We start from the raw sequence: 24,606 nt of genomic DNA, 5'->3' as shown, positions 1-24,606 counted from the left end.
GGGGTGGAACGGATGGTTCCAGAAATTATCCTCATGGAGGAATATAATTTGGAATCGACCAAGTGGACATGGGGGCTACGGAACCATCCTGGGGCACAGTATTCTGCAGTGGAATAGCATCATGCCAGAGATGATGATCGTAGTGTGGAAGCGCTCACGCCCCATGAGGAGCTGGCCAGTCTTGCAATGATGTTATTCCTTGTGCCCACCTTTGCTGCAGTTTTTATGAGATGTTCATGAACTGACAGAGTGCAATCGAGAGTAACGCCAAGATAGACTGGCTGGGCTTCATGCCGGATTCTCGTATCGCCAAGCTGCACATTAAGCTCACGCGAGGCCGAGGCATGGTGTAGATGGAAAACAGATGATACCGTTTTTGCAGTGCTAGGGATCAGTCGCCATTTTTTACAGTAATCAGTTATCAGAGACATTTCTTTCGTGAGTGTTTCCTCAAGGATGTCGAACTTTGATGCCTAAGTTGCACAGCAGATGTCATCGGCGTAGATGAACTTCCTTGAAGAAGTTTCTGGGAGGTCATTGATGTAAATATTAAATAGCGTAGGAGCCAGAACAGAGCCCTGGGGGAGGCCACTTGAGACAAGTCTCCATCTGCTAGACTTGTCACCCAGATGCACCCGGAATCTTCTGTTTTGGAGAAGAAACAATATAGTGTTGGCCACCCATGGAAGCAGGCATCTTGAGATCTTGACTAGGAGACCACGGTGCCAGACCGTGTCATAGGCTGCTGTGAGATGAACAAAGACAGTACCCGTCTTTAAATTCTTCTGGAATCCATTTTCAATGTAAGTTGAGAGGGCCAGGCCAGGGCTTGTTCGCAGGTAGATCTTCCTGGGCGGAAACCAGCTTGGGCGGGTGATAGGAATTTCTCTGTAAGAGGAGAAATACGTGACAGAAGCAGCCTCTCAAGGAGTTTGTAACACACGGAGAGGAGAGAAATTGGTCTATAGCTGGCAGCCAGTGTTGGGTCTTTCTTTGGTTTCAAAACCGCTATTATCTTCGCACGATGCCAAACTTTGGGCATAAACTCAGATTCCAAGATGTGGGACAGGAATGAAGCGAGCCAATTCTTTGCTGCAGGGCCCAGGTTAAGAATGAGTTCTGGGGTGATGTTATCATAGCCAGCAGCTGTTCCCGGTTTAACCCTCTTCAAAGCATCTTCCAGTCACTCCCAAATAAAGTCCCCAAACCTAGATATAGTCCAGATCCCCTGAGATACAGAGTATGTTCACACATGCCCATAAACTAGGGGAAAATATATACCTGAAAGCAAAAGTACACAAGAGCCTGCAGGGAATACACCCCAACACTTCATCTGCACTGTTCCAGTCTTTAGGTCCATGGTTGTTCAACAATTTGTTTGGCTTTGTATGTTAACTCTCTTTTCAGCCACCAGGTTCTGGATGCCAGCACGATGCCGAGCAGACTTCCCTGGCAATGTGTACTGGAGCTCCACTTCCCCAGAGACCCACCCTACTAGGGAAAGAGAGAGGCAGACTGGGAGTATGGATCAGCCAGTCAATGTCCATGCACAGTGGGGAAGCAATTACAGAAGCCAGACCTTCCACCTTCTGCATCCCACAATGACCCTGAGTCCATACTCCCAGAGAGATAGAGAATGGGAAAGCTATCAGGGGATAGGATGGGATGGCATATGGAGATTGGGTGGTAGGAATTGTGCGGAACTGTATCCCTCTTATCCTATGGTTTTTTTTAATGTCTCCTTTCTTAAAATAAAATAAAATAAAATTTGAAAAAAAACTGAAAATCCATCTGCCATGAGAGCAATTACACTCCTATGTCTACCCAAAGAGCACTAATTCCAAAGGACACATCTGCAGCACTATTTAGAATAGCCAAGATTTGAAATCAACCCAATTGTCCACTATGAATGAGTAGATACTACTCAGCTATAAGAAAAGATAGATTTTTGTTTTATTTTTTGTTGCAACATGAGAGAGATTAGAGGGGATTATGCTAAGAAAATAAGGAGAAAGACACACATGACTGATCTCACTCATAGGTAGTATATAAAGAAAAGAAGATAATGGACAAATTCAAACAAATCCTTAGTCCCTGGGGTCCCAGATTACCAGAGACCAGTTGTGAGTCTTGAGGAACTCACAGAAATATGCAAAAAGTCATTCTTTGAGAGATCAAATCTATTCCTCTCATGGGAGTTTGTGATATAAAAATCCTATATACTGTGTGTACAGCACAGAGTAACTTATCATAAAACAGTCCACACAAGGACCAACTCTGGAAGACCTTCACAAATCAGAGCACAGAGCACCACCACAGAAAACAGTGCCTGCTGAGTTAGAAAAATAAACTGTCACTTGTAGAGTGGCCACTGTAGCTCTGTCAATGCGGTGCCAGGCTCCAGCCTGGGTCACATGCAGGGCAGGCTCTCTACCTGGTAAGCTACTTTCTGACCCTAGGAAAGTTTTATTATTCATGTTGTTATGAGATTGATGTATTGGGAAAATGTGGGCTTACAAGGCTGTTGTCAAAGATATAGTATCTTATCTCCCCATCACAGGAGTCAACACACTAGACCCTCCACTAAATTGTCATCTTCTCCACCATAGTGCACTGGGGTGCTCAGCCCCCTTTCATTTCCCTCCCACCTTCCCCTCTAAAGGCCTTGGTTCTGCTGCAATAAACCCAAGTTAAAGTTTTCCTTTGCTCTATTTCTTACGTCTCGTCTGTGAGCAAGACTGTACGGTATTTGTCCTCTTTCAGGCTTATTTCATTTAACATGGCTCTCTCCAATTTGTTATTTTTAAAAGACTTATTCATTGAATGAATGGGAAAGAAGGAGAGGGAGAACAAGGACCTCACTCCAGTGGTGCCTGGGCTCTCACTTGAGGCTTCATGGATGCAAGCCCTGTGCTCTACGACTGAGCCAACGCCATGGCTGCCATGCTTACTTTTAAAAGATGACCCAAATCAAAGGCTAATTGGAATATGTGTCTGATCCCTCTTGATTGACTGGATGACTAAGTAGGGAACCTGTAGTCAAGAACAATGTTTTCCTAGTGGTATCCATTCGCGAAGCTCCTGTGAACAGCAGAGCCCAGTGTATGTTAAGGCTTAGAGAGAATAACACATACAAGCAGCTGGCATTTGGTCTGTTCCAGTGACTTCTCCTTACACTCACGTAGTGGTTTTGAAGATGTTAGCATAGCAGGAAGAATTTAGAGGTCATTTCAGTTTATTTGTATTTGAATTCTTTGCTTGCGTTCTAGCCAAATGTGGCTCTTGGCACACTGTCAACCAGGTTAGGACCTCTTTTGATCTCTCAGGTACTGTGAACGACACTCAGCAGTGTGGAAATTTTAATCTAATTAGCTACATCATCTTCTGTGATTTGTCTTAAGTGCCCTTGCTAGCAGGCTGAACTTTCTTTTTAACCTTTCTCATGCTGTCACAGTTTAAATGCCACCAGACCAGTACTTATGTAATTGGCTTCTCCCTTCCCTTTCTTTCCCATTCATCACAACCACCCTCCTCCTCAGAACATTTCTTCAGGAGCCCTGCTGCTCTTTTGTCCTGGACAGCAAGGCAATTGGCTTTCAGGGAAAGTGACTCCTAGAAATGTCTGCATTCTGCAGTCTTCTCTCTCATTCTACCTTCTCTCCTTCCAGGTGAGATTTTACATGATGTGTTTGATTTCAATTAATTGAATTCTACTTGGCACCAAATGCAAGACATTTGGTGATTTCCCCCACTCATTAAATGAGTGAACTGTCACCATCCACAAGTCAGCTACCTGGAAAAGTCAACCTAACTGTGGAAACTAAGGAGACCTCACTGTACTGATGTCTTCCCCTTTCTCCTCGCTCCAAGATGAGTCACTCTGGAGGGAGAAGGGAGTGCCTTTATCTTGTCATAAAAGGAGCAAGTAAAGATGATGAGTAGCTATTTCTCATTAAGATAAGAAAAAAAACACCCTTGTGTCAAGAACAATATAGAGCAGGTCTCTGGGCTTCTCTATGGGACTCTGTGTTAGTGAGACTTTCATTAATGCATAGCAGGAGAATATGTCCTGGAAAACTCAAATGTAGTGAGAACTCAGAGTTTACAACACATGGCTGGATTAAGTGCCACTGATGTGAAAGCTCACATTTATGACAGGGTGCTCTCTAATTACTGTTTCAAGTATTTAATGGTCACAAATGACTTTTTTTTTTAAGCATAGAGGACTGTTTGTTGAGGGGAAAGGCACTGGCTGGATTATAAACCCTATCAAAAGCCAAAGACAGAGACTTGATAACCATGCACATATACTGACTGGCACCTGATGAGAGTTTTCAGTCTTAAGGAGAAAATACAGTGACTTCACACTTTAGCCTTGTGACAGTGATGGAATGTGTGACAACGCCCCCAAACTCTGCCTGCACCTTTGTCAAGAGGGCTGATAAAACAATCATGAACTCTGAGGCTGTTGTCAACAATGTCTTTCACATAAGGTGGCCTGTTTTTGAATGAATTTGATCCTAAACACTTAGAACCACTGTGAGTTTTCAACTGTGATGTGCTTTGCTATCTAAAAAAATATTTTTACATAGATTTAATTTCTGAAGGAGTGCAGAAAGAAATATCTTGTGGGAAAAGGTCCAAAGATTCCTTTCAAAAGAAGGTAAGTGGGGAAGATAGCACAGAGATTTAGACAACAGACCTTTGTGCCTGAGGCTCTGAGATCCCAGGTTCAATCGCTGGCACCATCATAAGCTAGAGCTGAGTAGTGCTCTGGTAATAAATACATAAATAAGTAAACAAGATACCTAAGACAATTTACTAAACAGGTTTTAAGATTAAATTTTCAGGGCAGTATCTCTCTGCTAGTCACTTTTTTTTTTTTTTCAGTATCCCTGGAAAAATCAACCCAGGGCCTCTGAGCAGCCTCCATGGCTGAAATTTTCATTTATTTATTTTTGAGAAAAAGGAAGAGAGACATCATAGCATGGCATCATGACACATACATCTATGAGATCATAGTGCTCCATGTGGTATCAGGACTTAAACCCCAAGCCCTTCTATACAGAAGCATATGCCCCCTCCCGGCTGAGCTGTCACCAACCCTAGATATCTAGATATCTCTTGAACACAATATTAATCTTATTTAAATGCTTTCACTACGTAGAATAAAAAATATTCACCTAAGTTGTTCAAATGTCTTTAAAACAAGTGATTTTTGTCATAGAGGTATATCTGGCCAGGTTCTTTAAGAGAGGTGTTGCAATGAATTTATCATTTCAAATGATTTCAAGTGGTCTATGTAGATTCAGAAGATATGACATTTCACTCTGATTTTAAATGGTATTTTCTCAATTATTTTTAATCTTTATTTAATGGGTAGAGACAAGTAAACATCAAGAGGAAAGCGGGTGATAGGGAGGGAGAGAGAGAGACACCTGCAGACCTGCTTCACCACTTGCAAAGCTTTCCCCTTGCAGGTGGGAATTGGAGAATCAAACCCAGGTCTTTGTGCATTGTAACATATGCACTCAGTCAGGTGCACCACCACCGGGCACCTTTTCTCAATTATCTTTATCCATGACAAGACTTCCCATCCTACCAAAGTTATAGGTTCTAAATAAGTGCACATTAAAATCTTCCCCAGGGGGCTGGGCGGTAGCACAGCAGGTTAAGTGCACATGGTGCAAAGCACAGGAGCGGCATAAGGGTCCCGGTTCAAGCCCTTGGCTCCCCACCTGCAGGGGGTCACTTCCACTGCCGTGAAGCAGGTCTGCAGGGGTCTTTCTCTCCTCCTGTCTTCCCCTCCACTCTTGATTTCTCTCTGTCCTATCCAACAGCTATGACAACAACAACAACAACAACCTCAATAAAATGGCCTCCAGAAAAAAAGAAAAAAGAAAAAAACTTCTCCAGTCTGTTTCTGGACACTACCTGCTTCAGCTAGACAATCAGTGATGATTAAATAGATTGTCCTCACCTCTTTTCAGTTTGAGACAATTAAGCCCTATGGCTGTAGATTCAACCATTGAACTAAATTGGTACTTGGTAGTGTGGAGCATTGATTTAAAATCCACGAGCCATTCACCCGTCAGAAAGGAACCCCTGGTTTCTCTTGTCTAGTCGAGAAATACTGATGTTTTCCCAAAAGGAAAAGCTAAGCCTGGGTTCATATAGGAATATTTACATTCTGGAATTAAAATGTTGAGAATATAAAAAAAAAATGAAAGGTTTCTTTTTTGTTAACACTAGGGTTATCACTGGGGTTCAGTGCTGGCACTCAGTGGACATTTTGTCCTTTCAACGTGATAGGTCAGATATAAATTGAGAGGGGCGGGAGATAGAAATATATGTGTGTGTGTGTGTGTGTGTGTGTGTGTGTGTGTGTGTGTGTGTGTGTGTGTGTGTGTGTGTGTGTACAGATCTTCTGCACTATTTGTGAAACTGCCACCCTATGGGTGGGAGGTTGGGGCTGAAACCTGGGTTCTGGGTCCTTGTGGATGATAATGTGTGCACTTAACCACTGCTTGGCCCACTGGCTTAATAGATTTTTTATGACACTTTTTTTTTTCAAAGTAAACCAACTCTTCGTAGAATCTTTTAAAAAAAAAAAAAAAATCAAACATCCCCCAAATTATTCAAATGCAGAGCAATTTCTTATTTGAGAAAACAGGAGTGGACGTACCAAATAAGGTGCCTGTATGTACAGTGAACTTAGCCTAGAAGCTGTCTAGGTAACAGCCTATTTAGTAACAGGCTTTACAAACCATACTGAGCACATCGCTGAGCATTTCACTGAATGAACGAACATGAAAGGTTCAGTTAAAACAGGCTTACAGAGCATTTATACCCTGGAGACATTAACATCTACTATGTGTGTCCTTTCAGGATTGTTCTTATTTCAGCCCTGAATGAGCTCCAGCCTTGTACTTGAAGCCTAAAGCTGCAAGCCATGATCACCTTCAAGTGTTGCTCCATTTAGCATGGGGAAGCAGTTTTCAAGGGGAGGCCACCATCCAACATGGTATTAGATTCTGTGGCTGATTCCTAATGCTGTTGTCCTCAGGCAGGTGGTGCCACGGACATTTGCTGGATGTTTTCCTCAGGTTTCTGCAGCCACGCCAAGAGATGCCTGGGTGCTGAGTCACCGAGTGCTCTTAAATTGGAAACATGCATTTTTGTCATCACCATCCAATACAAGGAGCAGTAAGAGATGCACTTGTGTTGGAAGCAGGCTGGAATTTCAAAGGTCATAGTCACTCCACAGTTGAAGAAAGTTTGAATCATACACCATTGAAGCAAAGATGCAGATGAAACCAACTAGTTAATCATCATCCAAAGGAAGATTTTAGCCTAGACACCTGGGTCAAGCTTTCTTGATATTGACAGAGTGCTTCCTCATATCAACAACCTAGGGAGCTCAGCAACTCTCATTTTTTAATTGTCTGTTTGCTTGTGTGTTTATTATTGGGTAGACAGAAAATTGAGAGGGGAAGAGGAGATAGAAAAAGAGAGAGACAGAGGGACATCTGCAGCCCTGCTTCACCACTTGTGAAGCTTCCCCCGCCCCTGCAGGTGGAGACCAGGGGCTTGAACCTGGGTCCTTGTGCACTGTAATGTGTGCACTTAACCAGGTGCACCACCGCCTGGACCCTCAGAGTACATTTCCTTAAACGAGGTTAAGGAGTAATTCTTAAAGATGAAGGGCTGGGTGGGAATTGTCACTGGAATTTTTTTTTTCTTCAGTGTTCTATTTATCATTAGTTTGGGAAACTGAGACCTGAAACATTCATTTTTGTTTTGTTGAGCGCACACAATTCTAACAGATGAACAGTTGGTGCAGCTGCCAATTTTGGGGGGTGGGAGGAGGCTGTCACAAAAATCATCTTTCTCTGCACAGAACCTGCTTATTTTGTTAATCCATCCTAAGAGGGAAGGGACAGGGTATAGAAAACGTTCGCCCTCCCAGACAATACTTTCAGCCCACCTGTATGTTAGCAACTGGGCTCAGGCAGAAACTACTAAAGTCATGGGCCCCTTGGAATATATTTAAAATAGACTTCCTAGCTTCTTCCCATATGAAGACACTTAGTTCCATCTGCTCTAGTCTCACCTCTGGGTTCCTGTTTATTAAACTATTTGTCCTGCTTTATATCTGACCGCTTTTCAGCCACCAAGTTGCAGACACTACTATGATTCCTTCCTGACTTCCCTGGGCAGACGACCTCACCAGTGTGCCCTGGAACCTCACTTCTCCAGAGCCCTGCCCCACTAGGGAAAGACTGAAACAGGCTGAAGGAAGTCGGGAGGTAGCGCAGTGAGTTAATCGCACGTGGCACAAAGAGCAAGGACCCCGGTTCAAGAATCCCACCCAGTTCAAGGCCCCGGCTCCCCACCTGCCAGGGAGTGCTTCACAAGTGGTGAAGCAGGTCTGCAGGTGTCTGTCTTTCTCTCTCCCTCTCTCTTCCTCTTTTCATTTCTGTCTGTCCTATCCAACAAGGGCAACAACAATAAAACAACAAGGGCAACAAGAGAGAATAAATAAATATTTTTTAAAAATCTAAAAAAAAAAGGCTGAGAATATGGATCAACCTGCCAATGACTATGCTCAGCAGAAAAGCAATTACAGAAGCCAGACCTTGCACCTTCTGCACCCCATAAAGAATTTTGGTCCTTACTCCCAGAGGGATAAAGAATAGGGAACCTTCCAATGGAGGGGATAGGATACAGAACTCTGGTGGTGGGAACTGTATGGAATTGTACCCTTCTTATCCTACACTCTCATTACTCATTATTAAATCACTAATAAAACGTGTTGATCCACCCAGTCTGTTTAGAGAGTGAGTGGGAGGTCGAGAAAATGTTACTTCTGGGAGTCGGGCGGTAGCACAGCGGGTTAAGCACACGTATCAAAGTGCAAGGACTGGCATTAAGGATCCTGGTTCGAGCCCCCAGCTCCCCACCTGCAGGGGAGTTGCTTCACAGGCGGTGAAGCAGGTCTGCAGGTGTCTATCTTTCTCTTTTCCCTCTCTGCCTTCCCCTCCTCTCTCCATTTCTCTCTGTCCTAGCCCACAACGACAATATCAATGACAACAACAATAATAACTACAACAATAAAACAAGGGCAACAAAAGGAAATAAATAGATATAAAAAATTTTTAAAAAGAAAATGTTACTTCTGCTTGTCACGTCTTCCCAATGCACCTGCACCTGATTACTAGTGAAGATGGAGGCTACACTGAGTGCTCTCCTCCTTTGAGGACTTTTTAACTTAAATAATTATCTTAACAAGCTGGTAAGACAGACCAACCATACGCTCAAATCACCTCGAAGGGACACAGAACAGGAATCTAATGCATCTTTATCTCCAAAGGTTCTGAAAATGAGAAGAAAAGTTTTCTTTCAAAGAGCAGCTGTAAGGTTTAAAGGAGACAGTGCCTGTAGATAGCAAAACTAAATATAGCCCATGCCCCGGGCTACAGCTCTGGAAGAAACCTCATTATCATGACACTGATCATTACCAGCAATGCCTTCTAGTGCTGACTCTGAGCACGGTTAGGATTACTCTTCAATTACTGCGGTTAATACTAACTGGTCATAATAATAATAATGGCCTATTCCATTTACTACAACACAAGACAGACAGACCCTCCTCCTCCTGCCATCTCAGTCAGAGGACCCATGAAGACTGGTGGCTTACAGCAGGCAGGGAAAGTGAAACACAGGGGGAAGCACCGGCTGGGAGGGGTGTTGCTGCCAAGCAAAGGAGCTGAAGGAAAAGCATCAGGTGGTCAGGACACCCTGTTGAAGAGGAACTTGGGAGGGTTCTGGGAGTGGTGTCACGAGAGATGAAAGGATATGCCCATGTGTCAGCTGTCCTGTAAATTACTCCCCGCAATCAAATGGAAAAAAGAAAAACGTCAACAGGGCAGGATGGACAGCTGATGGTCCAAGCATGTCCTGCTTCTCTGTACACTCAACTGCCACTGCAGAAACACTCACAGGGACACTTGAAGGAGCCTGCTGTCACCCCTTATAAACCACACCGGTACCGGAAGAAGGCTAGAGGGTGGGTAACACAAAGCCAGGACACTGGACACCCACCCAGAACTGCAAACACAGGCCGGTAGCCCTGGTACCACCTGGAACACGCTTTGCCTGCCTGGATCCTCGTCTTTCTCCCACCCAGAGAAAGCAGCACACAGTAACCTGCTTGTTCACAATCACTGTCCCCTGCAGACAAAGACTGCAGGAAGTATCAGGTTCCAAAGCAACAGTTCCAGAAGCAAAGGCATCAGAATCAGAGAAGCACCTACCGGCTGCTGTCCTCTTCCTTGGGTTGTCTCATGTGTGCGGACACTTGCATCCCGCTTTTCTGGATTTTCAGTGTAGTGCTGGGAATGAACTTGGGGTCCCCAGGTAGGTACAGATGAACAGCCTCCCACGCTTTTTTTTTTTTTTAATTTTGAAATGAGTGGAGGGAGAGAGCAGAGGAGCGTATATGAGAGGAGAGAGACACCACAGCCACCCTGCATGCTCTGGGGAGCTCCTCCTTCTCCCGTCATGAAGATGCTCCCAGGTGATGCTGGGGTTTTGACCTTGGTAAGAATCATACTCTACCAGGTGAGCTACCTCCTGGTCCCCAGTCTCCTTTTGCTCTCTAGCAAGCCACCTGTTCCTGCTAAGTAGCACTGAGGTGGGTGGGGGGGGGGGATGAGGTAGTTACCTCAGGGCTTCATGCCAGGGAGCCTTCTCTATTAGGTGAGCTGTCCCAAGGAGGGTAATTTCTGAAATGATGTCCTTGAGTCGCTGAGAAGGATAAATTTCTCTAGAACCAATCTAGGAACTCATGTTCGACAACTGTTCAGAACCTATCCTACCATAATTAAATTTCTATTTACAATCTGCTTTAATAGTGTTGCATAGGCATTTCAAAACATATAACCAATGTAACCAAATGCTTTGGGGAAAAATTATAAAGATACAGTCAGTATTTTCTCTCCATTCTCTACAGAAAGTCTTCTGCACAAACTTTTAGAAACACACAGAGCTCACTCTGGGGTTCTTACCTCTACACAAAATCACTGGTTGGCACTGATTTTTCAAAAAGAGGTTGAATGAAAAAGTTCCACCTGTCAGAACTGAGACTCTTGAGTTTCTATATGTCTTGTCTTTTATCTAGGAAAGTGATTTGACCTTCAAAAACCCTTTACAAAGAGCATTGGCATTAAATTTTGCTAGCATGGCATGACTTAGGTGAAATTCATAAGACAGTTCATCAAATGTTCCTAGAGATAATTTTCACCAGATAAAACATTAAAAAAAAACCCTCAGAAAGAACACAAACACATCTCAAATTTTATTTGTTACCATTGATTCACTTTTTAGCTGTAGGTCATAATCATGGCTTTCTTGAATCCAGCAAGAAGGGCAAAAGTGTAAATCTTACCAGAGGTATATAACTAACATCTTTCAGACTTGATAAGAAGAGTGGGTGACATTTTCTACTTGTTCGTGTAATTTCTGTGTAAAAGATGGAGTTCCAAACTGATGGGTAAACACACATTCTCTCGGGCTATAAAGAGTAAAGAGCTTACAAGACAGGCACTGGAACTTTTCTGAGGAGGCACTGTCCTTTGGAAGGTATGTTTGCTAATTATGATTCTGAAATTACTGGCACAAAAAGATTGTTCTGTGCTGGGCTAGTGAAACACAATAAAAACAGCGGTGTCAAGTCGAACTATCACGAACATTCCTAAAGTGATCTCAGAAGACCTTCTCACAGTTTTGATGTGATCCTTGGAGTAAATTATTGTCTCCAGGTGTGGCTGCATACCATGGAGGACAATCATCAGAATACGGTGTGTGAACCCCTCCTCCAAGGTGCTTCTAAATCAGCCTCTCCATTGTGGGGGGTGGCATCACTCTCCACATTCCCACCCTGAGCCTTCCTTCTCCTGCCAGCAGGGGCTTTAGGTTCCTTGAGTTGACCTTTTGCTGGAGGCAACAATTGCCAGAAAGAGGATCAACAACAGAGCTGAGGTTGCTGAGCCTAAGATGGTGAAGAGGTTCGAGATCAAGCTACCTGCCAACTAGAAGGATACAATAGCTGTGATATGAATTACAGAGCAGAGGTACCAAAGATGGTGAAGAGATTTGAAATCAAGCCACCTGCCAACTAGAAGGATACAATAGCTATGATATGAATTACAGAGCAGAGGTACCAAAGATGGTGTAGAGGTTCGAGATCAAGCCACCTGCCAACTAGAAGGATACAATAGCTGAGATATGAATTACAGAGCAGAGGCAGACATTCAGGAGAATGCTGCAAACCTGGCACGAGAACTAACCAGCATGCTGTTGCTACCTGGACGTGTGTAAAAGGGCCAAGATATTAAAGCAACGGCCGTGGGGGTGGGCGGTAGTGCAGCAGGTTAAGCGCACATGGTGCGAAGCACAAGGACTGGTTCCCCACGAGCAGGGCGGTCACCTCACAGGTGCTGAAGCAGGTCTGCAGGTGTCTTTCTCTCCTCCTCTCTGTCTTCCCCTCCTCTCTCAACTTCTCTTGTCCCAGCCTATACAACAACAATAATACTAACAACAATGATAAACAACAAGGGCAACAGAAAGGGGAAAAAATAAAGCAACGGCCTTTTTTTTTTTTTAAATTTCTAGATCACGTGAAAGTGACCATCCATCTACACCTAAAATTTCAAGTCAAAAGTTGATATGAGGCATCCAGGATATTTGCTCTATGTCTAATCTTAGTCAGTAATCTCATTGGTGTGACATCAAAAGCAAAAAAGATGAAGCCACTCGAGGCTCTATACAACAGTCCTGCATGGACAGAAACACATTGCTTATAATCTCTTCCCTCTCTTGCCCAAAGTTCTGATTTTGGACAGAAGAGGTAATTGTACAGTCTTCTAGGGCAGAAAGGAAGCTAATTAAATTAGCTGGGTCTCATGGGAAAGCGCCTAAGACAGAGATGGGTTCTGTGAACTGATGTCTCACACTGGCTTCTATAGTCAGCACTCTTGAGTTGTATTCCATGTAACAACTGCCAGGTTGTGGAAACCCTGAGCTCAGTGCTGAACCAAACATCTGGGAACAGAACATAGTGGTAGAACCCTGTCTAAAGGTGCTGGATCCTGGGCTCTCAGGGGGTTGTTCCTTGTACACTGTGGTTTGTTTAAAGTTGAGTCCCATGTGTTTGCAAGCATTTTTTTGTTGTTGTTATAATGTGAACTGTGATTTAGATGCACAGAAAAGTTAGAAAGGAAATACTATACAAACTTCTAAATTAGGTTTCAGAGAAATCCTTGTCAGAGTAAAAGTAGTAGCAAATCAGTTTAGTTTGTTTAACTTTCTCTATAACCCATTCCCCACTATCAAACCACTGTTGTTACAGTCTTCGTTTATTTTGTTTGTTTGACTGTCCTAGGGACTTTTTTGATAACTTTTTTTAAAGATTTTATTTATTTATTTATGAGAAAGATAGAAGGAGAGAGAAAGAACCAGACATCACTCTGGTACGTGTGCTGCTGGGGATTGAACTCAGAACCTCATGCTTGAGAGTCCAGCGCTTTATCCGCTGCGCCACCTCCCAGGCCACAGGACTTTTAAATAAATTCAATAAAGTAGCAGGTTACAAAATCAATACTGGTAAATCTGTGGCAATTCTTTATACAAAAGATGGGCCTGATGAAAGGGAACTCAAAGAAGCAACCCCATTTACAAGTGAATCCCAAAAGATAAAATACCTAGGAATAAATCTAACAAAGTAGGTGAAAGATCTTTTCAATGAAAACTATAAAACACTGTTAAAAGAAATAGAGGATGACACATATAAATGGAGGAACATCCCCTGTTTATGGGTTGGAAATGTAAATATCATTAAAATGGCAATTCTGCCAAAATCAATCTATAGATTCAATACAATCCTTATAAAAAACCCAATGACATATTTCAAGAACACTGAACAACTTATCCAAAAATTCGTGTGGAGTTATGAAAAGAAAAAAAAAAACACAAGTAGTAGGAGCACTCCTACGGGGGTGGAGGTGGGGATGAAAATGGAGCCATCACAATTCCTGACTTCAGTTTATACTGTAAAGCAGTAGTAGCTAAAATAATGTGGTATTGGAACAAAAATGGACATATGGACCTATGGAATAGGATAGAGAGTCCAAAATTAAACCCACACATAAGCACATTATATACAATAAAGGGGCCAACACTGCCCAGTGGGGATTAGAAAGTTACTTTAACAAATGGTGTTGGGTGAATTGGACAACCACGTGCAGAAAAGTGACAGTTCTCTAAAGAAGAGATGCACATGACCCCCAGCATATGTGGAAATGCTCCAATTCACTTATTATCAGAGAAATGCAAACTGAAACCACATTGAGATTCCTTCCACCTCACACCTGTGAGCATGGGCTCCATCAACGAAACAAGAGAAAGTAAGTATGGGCCAGGGTGTGGAGAGAGAGGAACTCTACTGCACTGCTGGTGGGAGTGCTAATTGGTGCGGCCACTATGGAGAAGAGCATGGAGAATCCTTAAACAAGTACAAATGGAAATACCTTATGATCCAGCAAGTCCATTACTAGGCATGTACCCAAAAGATATAATAAGACTGACTCAAAGGGATATATGCACCCAACCCCCATGTTCATAGAGGCTTTATTCACAATAGCAAGACCTTGGAAACAACCAAAATGCTCTTCAGCAGATGACTGAATTAAATGTGTATATATATATATATATATATATATATATATATATATATATATATATATTACATACTCAGTGGATAAAAAGGTAATATTGCATCCTTTGGGGTAAAGTGGATGGAACTGAAGGAGATTATGCTCATTGAAGCAACTAAGGAGATAAAGAATGACTACAGATGTGGAATATAGAGAATTGAATATAGGAATGTGAAAAAAAGAAGTGTCAACCTATATCTAAGACTATAGGAAAACTAGAGTGGTTATCTATGGGAATGGGGATGGGAACACAGACCTTTGGTTACAGGAGTGATGAAAAAAACTAAAAGACTATACTGGAAACCATTAACCCCTCAATAAGAAATAATTTTTAAAAAGGAGCAGAGGAGAAATCAAGATGGCGGATGACTCCCCACTAGCATATTAGATGACTGTGAAGACAGGTGTATCATTAACTGGAGTAGGATATAAATCAAAGGTTTCTGTCAGAAGATTATGAGTTTACTATTGCTCATTTTGGTGCCCAGAGAACACTCAGGTATGTGGTGCTAGTAGAGAATTAGCACTAAGTACTCCTCCCCTTCTCCATTTACACATTAATGTGAAAAATCCTGGGTTATGGCGACTTTTTATCTCTCAGTTATTGGGATAGTAGGAACAAGGCACACAGAATTTATTAGTTTTTGAGAAAAGCCATTTTCCTCAACTTGAGGGTGAATTTGTGTGACCATCCTTTTGTGGATAGTTATATCTTTTTATCTCCAAAGATATCTATGGGGTCCAGGAGGTCATGCACCCAGTTAAGCACAGTCATTATCATGTGCAAGGACCCAGTTTCAAGTCCCCAACCCCCATCCTTTGCAAATGGTGAAATAGAGCCACAGGCATCTCATTCTCTCTCTCCTTTTATGTCCCCCTCCCCTCTCAAGTCCTCTCTGTTCTGTCAAAGTAGAAAATAATAAATCAGGGGGGTTGGGCGGTGACGCAGTGGGTTCGGCACACATGGCGCAAAGCACAAGGACCGGTGTAAGGATTCCGGTTCGAGCCCCCAGCTCCCCACCTGCAGAGGAGTCAGTCGCTTCACAGGCAGTGAAGCAGGTCTGCAGGTGTCTATCTTTCTCTCCCCCTCTCTGTCTTCTCCTCCTCTCTCCATTTCTCTCTGTCCTATCCAACAACGAACGACATCAACAATGGTAATAATGATAACCACAACGAGGCTACAACAACAAGGGCAACAAAAAAGGGGGAAAAATGGCCTCCAGGAGCGGTGGATTCATGGTGCAGGCACCGAGCCCAGCAATAACCCTGGAGGAAAAAAAAAAGTATAAAAAAAAAATAATATTTTTTAAATGGCAGTTGTGGGCTGGGAAAAATTAGTATAGTTATAGACTTGGCCTTGGAAGGTCAAAAGTCTGGGACTCAGAAAGGCAAATGGAAGCTGGACAGAAAGAAAGAAAGAAGCAACAACAAAAACTCTGGGTGTTTTCTTGGGACTTCTAGATGGTGTGCTCTCATATTCTAGGTATTGACTAACCTGCCCATAAAGAGTGATGTTATCAGGAGCAGATGGGTGAAGAGAAGTGCTCACCGCTAGGCAGAGTAGAGAGAAATCACTTGGTTGCCTGTTTTGCTGAACTTCTCTAAGCCCTTTTCCTTTGGCCTGAAACCGAATACCCTGGGAAGGTGAAGAAACCTAGACCCTCCCATCTGCAACCTTGCAGCTAAAGGGGGAGAAGGAACTGCGTTGGAGGTGGAATGGGTAGGCTGCAAATTCTCATGATCACCATAGTTCTTGGATAGAACATAGTTCACCAGGCAGGGCTTATGCCTTGCCACTTACACAGCCCAGGTTCCAGCCCTGGCACCCTTGGAAACTGCAGTGCTGTGGTGTCTCTCGCTATCTTTCTATCTCTATCTCTTTATTTCTGTCTATCATAAAAAGAAGTCAAAGATGGCCTGGGGACAATGAAATCTTGCATATGTGAGACTCGAGTGCCAACAGAAGTTAAAATAGAATGCCATGAGAGAGAGAAAGAAAGAGAAAAATCCTGAGAAGTTTGACTGGCCTCACACATACTGTGACATGTGAAAAGCCAAGTCTCTTGTCTACAGAGGTCTCACTGGTCAACCCCATTTACAGCCTATCTGTCCTTCTGTTGCTTACCAACCATGTATGAGAACACAAGCAAACATGCCACCTCTCAGACACTCATTATTGTCATCTTAAAAACTGGATATTGACACCCACTTTCAAAGGATCGGCGTGAGGAGACAACAAATTCAGAATACATAAACCATGACCTACATTAAGTTCTACGCACACACACACACACACATGCGCGCGCGTGCACACAACATGCGTGAGAACATGTTTGCTTGTGTTCTCACACATGGGTAGCTGTTAGAATTTCACTGATAGGGAGTTGGGTGGTAGCGCAGTGGGTTAAGCACAGGTGGTACAAAGTGCAAAGACCGGCCTAAGGATCCCGGTTTGAGCCCCAGCTCCTCACCTGCAGGGGTGTCGCTGCACAAGCGGTGAAGCAGGTCTGCAGGTGTCTATCTTTCTCTCCCCCTCTCTGTCTTCCCTCCTCTCTCCATTTCTCTCTGTCCTATCCAACAACAATGACATCAGTAACAACAACAATAACTACAATAATAAAACAACAAGGGCAACAAAAGTAAAATAAATACTTTTTTAAAAAAAGTAATTCCATTGACCATTACTTCTTTCTTCCTTTCTTTCTTTCTTTCTTTCTTTCTTTCTTTCTTTCTTTCTTTCTTTCTCAACCTCCTCTTGGTTCCCCCTCCCTTCTTTACTGGGGGGATTAATGGTTTATAGTCAACAGTAAAATACAGTAGTTTGTACATGTGTAACATTTCTCAGTTTTCCACATAACAATTCAACCCCCACTAAGTCCTCCTCTGCCATCATGTTCCAGGACTTGAACCCTCCCCTTGTGATTATTATTTCTAATTCTACTTATTTATAAAAAAATAAATAAAACTGAATTACCTGAGTGCTTTACAGTGTTATCAAGGGATCCAGCCCACAAACCTAATACTGCAATTCCAGGCTTCAGATAAAGTTTGGGATGAAACAGTTCTCTTGACTGTCTCCAACAGGGCATGTCATTATGCCATGGATTCAAGCTGAATGAGCTGGGTTTTGAAATAGCCTCTTGAGGGTCTTTTGCTTTTGAATTCCCATGGTTGAAAGGTCTCTTTGCCTGCTCTGTTATTCTTCAGCTATGCTTAAAATACACGGAACTGGAGTTCATCTTTTGAACACTGAAACTTCTGCGACACATGAGCCAAAGGAGGCCTCCACATGCGGGACTGTCCTGGAAAACAGCCTGGAGTTGAGGTCGGAACTACGCAGAGGCCCCGTGCTTCCTCCAGCGCAAAGCGTTTGCTTGCTTCACCTTGTTCTGAAAAGGCTTCTAGCTCCCCAATTAAATTACAACCTTCATGGGAGGTACTTTTAATGTCTTGAGCTCTAGTCTGTCCTGCTATTTATTATGTTAACATCTTCTCTAACATGTATTTTATGCATGATTAACTTAAAGTGTGATTACAACAAACTCCACACCTGAAGAATAAAATAAATAGATGTTTCATGTTTTCTTTTTCTCCAGAGAAGATGAATTCTGAGACTTGGCAGGTTAGGGCCTTTATGTGGCAGAGGCAAGGCATTCTGTAGTAAATCTGACTAAACTCATTTAGAAGCTTCTTACCTGAGAGTGTGCTGGAAAATGCTGGAACCATATATTAGTGGTTTTTGTTTGTTTTTTTCTCTAGAAACGGTATTTTATGCTGTACTTCTTCTGAAGGGAGAATGAACTCAGTGTGGGCTTGCTAAACAGAAATGAGTTTGGACTTGTTTTTGTCATGTGTGGTGTCTGCTTAGCATGTGTGTGCCAAGCTGCCCTGTCAGGGAATGGAGTTCAGCATTCCCATATGTTAGGATCTCAGTCTGGCAGGTACAGAGTTCCCCCTAGTTTGCAGGCACAGTGAAAACACAACTCTTGCCAGGACTCTTGTTTGTTACTACCTGGCAAGATCCATCCCTGATGACTTCCTTGGTTCTGCTTGCCCACCCCCACACCACCGCCAACCCCAGAAAGTGACATGTCAGTGCTCCAAGCCCTTATTGGGAAGGCTAGGGCCAGTTAATGTCACCTCTGTGCTGCTGTACAGCTGGCCCAGTCTGTCAGTCTGGCCCATTAAAATCAGCTACCCGCTCACTGATGACTGAATAGGCACCTAATTTTGAAATCACAAAGTGATCTGGCTTGTCTGAAAAGAAACAGAAAGGGCACCATTTCTGTCCTCAGCATCACGGTCTATCTGCCATAATACTTAGGACTGCTGGTGGCTTTCCGAAGCACATGGAAACAATAAACACACTGAAAGGGGCTCCCTTCAACGAACATGAAGCATTGCATAACTTCTTGGGAGACTTGATCTCACATTTCCAGGTGACAGGAAGTGAAAACACAAAAGCTTTGACTTAAAGGGAGGAATTTCATGAATCCACCTTTCAGATCCCTCTTTCTCTTGTGCCTGGATTTTTTTTGTAAGACCAGCAGGAAGTCTGTAGTTAGAATCAGCAGCAGTGTCTTGGGGTCAAAAATTGGTTCCTGCAAAACACTACAGTGGAGTGAATTACTTTAAATCCTTTTTAGCATTTGTTTACGTCCCAATTGTGTAGAACTATCTGGAGACAATATAAGATGGGAACTTAAAAAGTTTAAATAGGTCAGTTGATCATAGGTTGCGTGCCAGTCTCAATATGTGAGCTTCTGAAACTCAACTGTGTGTATATGTGTGTGTTGCCATAATATCTAAGGCCAATATACCATTATAAGAATTAGTACGACAACAAAGGCATATCAAGAGCAACCAAAATGGGAAACAAGGCTTTCAGGAGCAGTGGATTCATAGTGCAGGCACCCAGCCCCAGCAATGATAACTCTGGATGCAAAAACAAAAAAAGTAATTGATAAATATAGGAGTGTTATAAAGAGTTGGTTAGGTACTGTGCTATTTTCCCAGTCCAAGGCTACTATTTAAGCAGTGCTCTTCCTGCTCAAAGATTGGACCAAATAGCCTTCCAATACACTCCTCACGCAGTGCTTACCTATTCACAGCACTCCTTCCTGAAGCACAGATGAAGCCAATCAGAAGATAAAACCATCAAACTGATGTTTTTCTATTTTCTGCTAAAAAATTTGTTTTTATTTCCTGAGCTGAAATTAACTGTGATTTTTAACTGGGACGTTATCGAACAGCCACAGCTAACCTCCCTAAGTGTCATGTACCCAGTTGCTCTAATTCCAGACCCACAACATTTGTAGGAAAACCCAGCAGTGAGGAATTTTCCTAAAAACCATTTCCATCACAGCTGGCCTTCATCCTGAATGAACCCAAGTGGTCTTTGTTTGAGGCCTCAATGGTGGTGCATGTGTTACATGTGGCCTGGCTGAGCGCATGTGTTACAATGTACAAGGGCCCAGGTTTGAGTCCCCACACCCTACCTGCAGGGGGATAATTTTGTAAGTGGTGAAGCAGTGCTGCTGGTGCTTCTCTCTCTCTCTTTCTCTCTCTTTATCTCTCTCTCTCTCTCTCTCTTTCTCTCTCTCTCCTGCTCTATTACCCCCTTCCCTTCCTTCTCAAATCCTGGCTGTCCTTATCCAATAAATACAGATTAAAAAAAGAAAAAAAAATAGTTGGTTAGGGACAAGAGATTTCATCTAAGAGGCACCAGCTTTGCCATGTGTGTGTTCTAGGTTTGAGTCTGGCTCCACCTGCAACAGGGGGAGCTGGTGGGGCGTGGCTATGGGGCCTTCCCTTCTCTCACTCTGTCTCTTTCTATCTGAAGGGGTAAAAAATGGCCCATAGTGGTGAAGCCCTAGAAATGACAAAAAAAAAAAAAAAGTATTGGCTTTCATCTCATCTATATATCTAAAGTAAAATGAAGAAAACAATATCCACCCCTTAATTAAGCAGAAGGAGTAACGGAGAAAGAGGAATACTCTGTACTTATGACTGAAGAGGGTGGTCTTTGTGAATGACCATCGGCCAAGTAGGTCTTCAGTGTTGAGGAGGATACAAAGCTCCCACACAGACCTGAGTCCTTGAACCATATCTTACCATTGAATTGCTAGAAACAGTTGTTTCCATAGTGATACTGAATGTGTGCCAGAACTGTTTATAAAGTTAACATTGCTCTAGCAGCCAATTCTTAACCATAAATACACTGTCCACTTTACAGCTAAAGAGGAGGAAAGAGGTGACTGCAATGCCCAAAGACAGACTGTGACAAGTGTCCAAGGAGGTGGCGACTCAACCCGCTGCTCCTTTCACGGAAGGAAAGTCTAGTGAGGTGAAGATGGTGGACGACAGAGCTGGAATCTTTCCATCCCAGAAGGGTCCACTCAGCAGGCAACAGAGGATGGAGGAGGGAAGGAGAGATGCGTGGGGGGGGGGGGAATCTGCATGGAGGCCAAGCATTGTCTTCGCCTTGCCAGGCCCCCTCACTTCATCTGCTCTTCCACTTCTCCCAGCAACCAGGCAAGCTCTTCCTGAGATGGCTGCAAGCCAAACAATGGCATATCTTGGCCCTGCCAAAGCTGAGGGACACGACAGTATTGCAAGTCCCTCGCTGGAAAGAAAGACTCCACAGAAAATCTTTCTCCTGAGTTATTTCCAAATAATTACAATTTCTTATAGCTGATCTGGCTGCAAGGGGCTGGGGGGGGATTGCCTGGGGTGCACACCAAGCTGGGGACCACAGGCCCAGAAGGTACTGTCCTGGAAAAATTCCATACGCTTTCTATCGCAGACACCTGGAAGAGGACAGAATAGTAAAGTTGGGAATGTGGTTGGATACATGAGAGACACATAAGAAAAAGGAACCAGATGTAACATGAGGCACATTGGGACCTTGCACATGTGTTACTCCACCACTTTCAGGCTGACATTTTCATAGCGCAGAGAAACAGACAGAGACAGACCAAGAGAAATTAGAGCTTCTCCAGGCATCATGGCACATTCAGGTGGTGCTGGGGTTCAAACTTTGGGCTGTGCATATCCAATGAGCTATCTGTCCAGTCCCACTAGTTTAGACCACCAGACTCTCTGCCAGCCTTTAGCCCAAGTACTACTGTGTTCCCTTGTGGACCTCTAGGGAAAAGAGCATAACTGCTCTGAGATTGTAGATGTGCTGTAACACTGGTAATAAAGGGATCCATTTACTGCTGTGTTCAACAAGCAATTGTCGACCTTGCATCCTGTATAATCACAATCTGTTCTAGAAAGCACAATGATGGGGTGGAGGTAGATAGCATAATGGTTATGCAAAGAGACTCTCAAGCTGCCAGAAGCTCCAAAGTCCCAGGTTCAATCTCCTGCATCACCATAAGCCAGAGTTGAGCAGTGCTCTGGTAAAAAGAAAAAGAAAAAGAAAATACCACGACGAATCAATAGCCCCACTGGTCTCAACTTTGGGTATGAAACTCCTGTCCTGATATTTCACAACCTTCTCCCCATCCCACTGCCAGATGTAAGGCATCATTACAGACACAGACACAGCTAGAACTTGGGAGACACTACTTTCTCATCTTTCTTTCTACTAGCAGGTGTTTGCTAGTGAAAGAACTATTTTCCTTGGACCAGAAAACCTTGTGAGTAAAATTTATCTTACCTTTCTATCCTCATACAAGAGCCAAACTCCTGCAGCTCAAATTCAAGATTTTATTATGGTTTTGTACATTTGCTGCTTAAAGATAACAGCTACCATTTCCGCTAGTACTGGGTCAGTGATTTAGTTCATTCTTCCAATGACCCAGCTAGGCAGGGATTATCATTCCTGTCACCATCTCAGAGAGGCTGAGTCATTGCCTTCTGTCACTCAGTTTTAGCTGTGTGAACTATCTGTAGTTTGTATGAGCTGCCCATACCATGATGGAAGCTACCACTCCGTATTCCCTGGTAGCCCCCACACATAAAAATGTCACAATTGCCCCCTCAGCTCAGGCTAACAACACCACATGCTTGCTTCTAAGCAACTACAGTTCTCCTCAAGCACTGCAGAGCACCTGTACAAACCAGTCTGCATTTTGCATTCCCTTAAATCACAAAGTGAACTCCAGATAGATTATCTCACAATGTTCTATTTGAGGTCTTGCAACAAGACCTAACTTCAGACATCAAGAAATCAAGACTAAACTTTACTCAGGAACTTTTATTAGGAACTAAGAATGTTTACGAAGGAACAAAACTGAACTATCCATCACAACTGACACTTGGGACTGCTTTGTGAGAAACAAGCAAGGTCTCGTCAGCAGAACTATTCACAGCAGCCATCAGCTCTGAGATGGCCCTCAACTCATGAACCCTCTACTCACATTCTCCTTCAAGAACTCTGTTACCTTGAGCTCAGGGAGATGGGAATTTCAGTTTCTAACTCTCCGTTCTTCTGGGCAGGTGTTTCCTCAAACAAATCTTTCCTAAGCAGAAAGCTCCTCATTTGTCAGAAAAAGGTTTACCCAGCCTGGGAGTATAGCCCCTCTAGACACCATTCCAGGATGCTTTGCATCCTCTCTCCGGTGAAGGGAAGGGTCAGAATCACAGCAGTTTCACATGCGTTGTCATTGCTTAATGTCTGTGATAGGCTCATAGAGAAGTATGACTTCAAGACAAATAATAGGGGCCAGGTCGTGGTGCACCTGGTTAAGCACTCACGTGACAGTGCGCAAGGACCCTGGTTCAAGCCCTTGGTCCTCACCTACAAGGGGAAAGCTTCATGAGTGGTGAAGCAGGTCTTCGAGCATCTAGCTCTCTCTTTCTCTCTCTATTTTCCCCTCCTCTCTCAACTTCTCTCTATCGCTATCCAATAATAAATAAATACATTATTTAAAAAAGGAAGGAGAACTATCTTTTATTTTAAGATTTATTTTTATTTATTTCATATCAGATAGAGCTTCACATTAAAAGAATGTGGCTGGGGAGATATAGTGATGATGCAACTGACTTTTATGCCTGAGACACAGATGTCCCAGATTCAATCTCTGGCATATAATAAACCAGGGATGAGTAGTTCTCTGGTTCAAAAAAATAAAAGAGGAAGACTAGAAGAAAGAGAGAAAGAAAGAAAGGGAGGAAAGGAGAAAGAGAAAGAGAGAGGGAAGGAGGGAGAGAGAGAGGGGTGGAGGGAGGGAGGGAGAGAAAAAGAGAGAGAGAGAGACCGACCAGATAATTAGTACAATATATGAGAGTCTCAGGCATGAGAGTCCTAGACTTTGACAGCTGAGCTATCTGACCATATAATAAACACTGAACTCTTTTTTCGTTTGTTATTATCAAGACTTCACTGCTCTAAGTTGATTTTTTTATAGGGGGGGGGGGGAGAGAGGGAGAGAGAGAGAGAGAGAATGAATACCACAGCACCCAAGCTTCTTCCAGTGCAGTGGGGACCAGGCTAAAACCTGAGCCATGTGTTAAAAAAGCAGGCACCCTCCCAGGCAAGCTCTCTTGCTAGCCCTGAACATATCTGTTTCTAATCAGGGATATTGGCCATCCAAGCTAAGAAAGAACCAACAGAGAATATATATAGCAGGTCTTCTAAGAGAATCAACTTGCTTAAAATTATTTGTGCTGTAAGGGATAAGAAAAAAGCTAATAAACAGTTTAAACATGTTATTTATTTCACTATTGGATAGAGAGAAACTGAGATGGATGATAGACACACACACACACACACACACACACACACACACACACACACCTGCAGCACTGCTTCACTACTTATGAACCTTCTCCCTTGAATGTGGAGACCAGGACCTTGAACCTGGGTCCTTGTGCAGGATAA

At 43.2% G+C, this 24,606-nt stretch overlaps 1 protein-coding gene across 1 annotated transcript in view; it reads right to left on the bottom strand.

The window, feature by feature from the left end:
• Window positions 1-11,889: 11,889 nt before the first annotated feature.
• The window catches only part of CRB1 (crumbs cell polarity complex component 1), a 149,521-nt gene continuing 136,804 nt past the window's right edge, over window positions 11,890-24,606 (bottom strand). Inside the window, 2 exon segments of the mRNA XM_007539736.2 lie at window positions 11,890-11,945; window positions 11,948-12,092. Coding sequence (XP_007539798.2) covers window positions 11,890-11,945; window positions 11,948-12,092 — 201 coding nt within the window.

The sequence above is a fragment of the Erinaceus europaeus genome, chromosome 19 (assembly GCF_950295315.1).
Source record: "Erinaceus europaeus chromosome 19, mEriEur2.1, whole genome shotgun sequence".
Classification (NCBI taxonomy): Eukaryota; Metazoa; Chordata; class Mammalia; order Eulipotyphla; family Erinaceidae; genus Erinaceus; species Erinaceus europaeus.
This window is presented reverse-complemented; position numbering and strand designations above follow the sequence as displayed.